A 2,291-nucleotide genomic window follows, 5' to 3' on the forward strand; every position below is an offset into this window, starting at 1 on the left:
AACAGAATTATAGGTATATACACATCAAAACCAGTAAACAGAAATTAATATAAATAAATTATAGATATGTACATATACATTCAAGTGCTGTGGGGCAAGGAGGAAGGGTAGAGCAAAGGGAGCGAGTCGGGACGATGGGGAGGGGAGAGGGAACTGAGGAAAAAGGGGGTTTAGTGTGGGAAGGCCTCCTGGAGGAGGTGAGCCTTCAATAGGGCTTTGAAGGGGGAAGTGTGATTTTTTGGATGATCTGAGGAGGGAGGGCATTCCAGGCCAGAGGTACGATGTGGGCCACGGGTCGACGTCAGGACAGGCGAGAACGAGACACGGTGAGAAGGTTAGCACCAGAGGAGCGGAGTGTGTGGGCAGCCCATTGGTGTGATTACACATATCCCATAAAGGAATCAAAGCCAGAGTCACTCGGGAACCATCCTCTGTTGGAATTTGGTTTTGTCACGTCATAACAGAAGACACTGCCCATCTGTAGTCCTCATAAGTGAAAGAATCCTTCAAGGGCAGTTTGTTGGCATTAAGATTGGTCTGAATAACTTTGTAGAAATAGGCATATTGTCGAGCTGTATTTTTGTACTGGCTGAAGACATCATGGATGGCCTGTGTTGACTGAAGATACTGCACTTCGTCTTCTTCAAAATAGAGAGGAGTATCATATTCGCTAGGGAGAGTCTGTATGTACGGCAGCCAGAAAGAGCTAGGGTTGGCTCGTTCACAAAGAAGATGAAATGCCAATGTGATGTTCCCCATAGCCTGAAGGATTCAGTCTTGAGAATATAAGGACCCCAACACTGAATTTTTAGCTGATTCAACTGTCATCAGCAATTTTCTTGGAACCCACAGGAACAGTTCTTCTGCCTTTATTTCCCTTGTTGCTCTGAGACCAAAACCCTCTTCAAAGTTAACCAATTCAAACCCCTCCGTGGATGCTCCATTTGCAGTGGCCCATTTCATCAGATCAGGGAAATAATCTTCTCTTTTTCCATCAAAAGTAACTGACAGCCCTTTTTGCTTTTTCCGTATTTTTTCAACAAGGGCACGAATCTGCACATACTCTTCCCATTCCTTTCCAGGGCCAGGGGTTGGGCTGCTGAATTTCTGTAATAGTTCACTAATTAGATCCAACATTTCCTTTGGTGATACTGTTGCTGTAGCTCCGGTACCTGATTTCTGAGTTTTCACTCGGCTCTTCTTACCCATCTTCTGACCCTACAGGCAGACGCCAGTCTTCAAAAACTCTTCAGATAAGTGATGTCAACAGCAATCTACATGCTGAGGTGTCAGATACAGTCAGGAGCCAGCAAGTCCTTCCCCGTTCCCTGCGCGCTGCACCGGGCCGGGCCGGACAGGAGAGGAGCCTTTGCAACTCAGCTATCATTCAGAGTATTTTATGACACTGTTTCACTGAAAGAGGTCCGTAGTATAGATATACATTTGGTCCTCTGTTCACTTCCTTGGAGCTCTTTGCTTTGGGGAATTTGACAAAAAGGCAGGTATGGTTCCCTTCAACATGGGTTCAGTTTATGATTTCAGTAATTGATGTATACGTCTCAGAAAGTTATTTATGTCCTTCAGGAGTATTCAAAATATTTGATGCAAGAGATATTGAACAGAAAATGCTGACATCCATCTTACTGAATTAAAATAAAGAGTTATGCTGGCAGACGTAAGACTGTATTTCCTGTCAATTTCTGTCATTCCAGCATTTAGTAGTTATCATTTGTTTACCAGTCTGGGGCTTGGCATCATGGGACACCTTTACCTGAGCAGGAACCTTGAGTTACAAAAGCAATGATCAGTGCCTTTGGGAAAGACCCAATTGAAGGACAAAGCTAGAAAAGTCACAGTGGTGATAGTTCCTTGCTCTAGATGGAAGGAGCAGAGGGCATATAAATGAGGATGGACCAGGTGCAAGCTGGGAGATTGGAGTTGGATCTTGTTGATCCTGGGAAGACCAGTGGTTTAGTAGATACAGATTGGGCCTGAGTCAGAAAGGTCTGGATTCCAATCCTGGCTCCACCCCATATCTGTTGTGTGACCTTGGGTAAGTCATTTCACTTCTCTGGGCTTCAGTTACCTCATCTGGAAAATGAGGATTAAGCCTGTGAGTCCTATGTGGGACAGGGACTGCATCCAACCTAATTACCTCGTATGTACTCCAGTGCTTAGTACAGTGCCTAGCACATAGTAAGCACTTAACAAATACCACTATTATTATTATTATCAGTGGCTCCAAAAGAGTGGTATTTCCTACTGAGTCTGGAAGAAACGACAGCAGATGC

The 2,291-nt window shown here is 44.5% G+C and overlaps 1 protein-coding gene across 1 annotated transcript; it reads right to left on the reverse strand.

Annotated features, from left to right (window-relative positions):
• Positions 1–328: 328 nt before the first annotated feature.
• On the reverse strand, positions 329–1,321 carry LOC100079580 (actin-histidine N-methyltransferase). The gene is given in 1 exon segment (XM_016227664.3): positions 329–1,321. A coding segment is annotated over 1 exon segment (759 nt). The 5' UTR covers positions 1,210–1,321; the 3' UTR covers positions 329–450.
• Between the last annotated feature and the right edge of the window lie 970 nt (positions 1,322–2,291).

Source organism: Ornithorhynchus anatinus, chromosome 7 (genome assembly GCF_004115215.2).
Source record: "Ornithorhynchus anatinus isolate Pmale09 chromosome 7, mOrnAna1.pri.v4, whole genome shotgun sequence".
NCBI lineage: Eukaryota > Metazoa > Chordata > Mammalia > Monotremata > Ornithorhynchidae > Ornithorhynchus > Ornithorhynchus anatinus.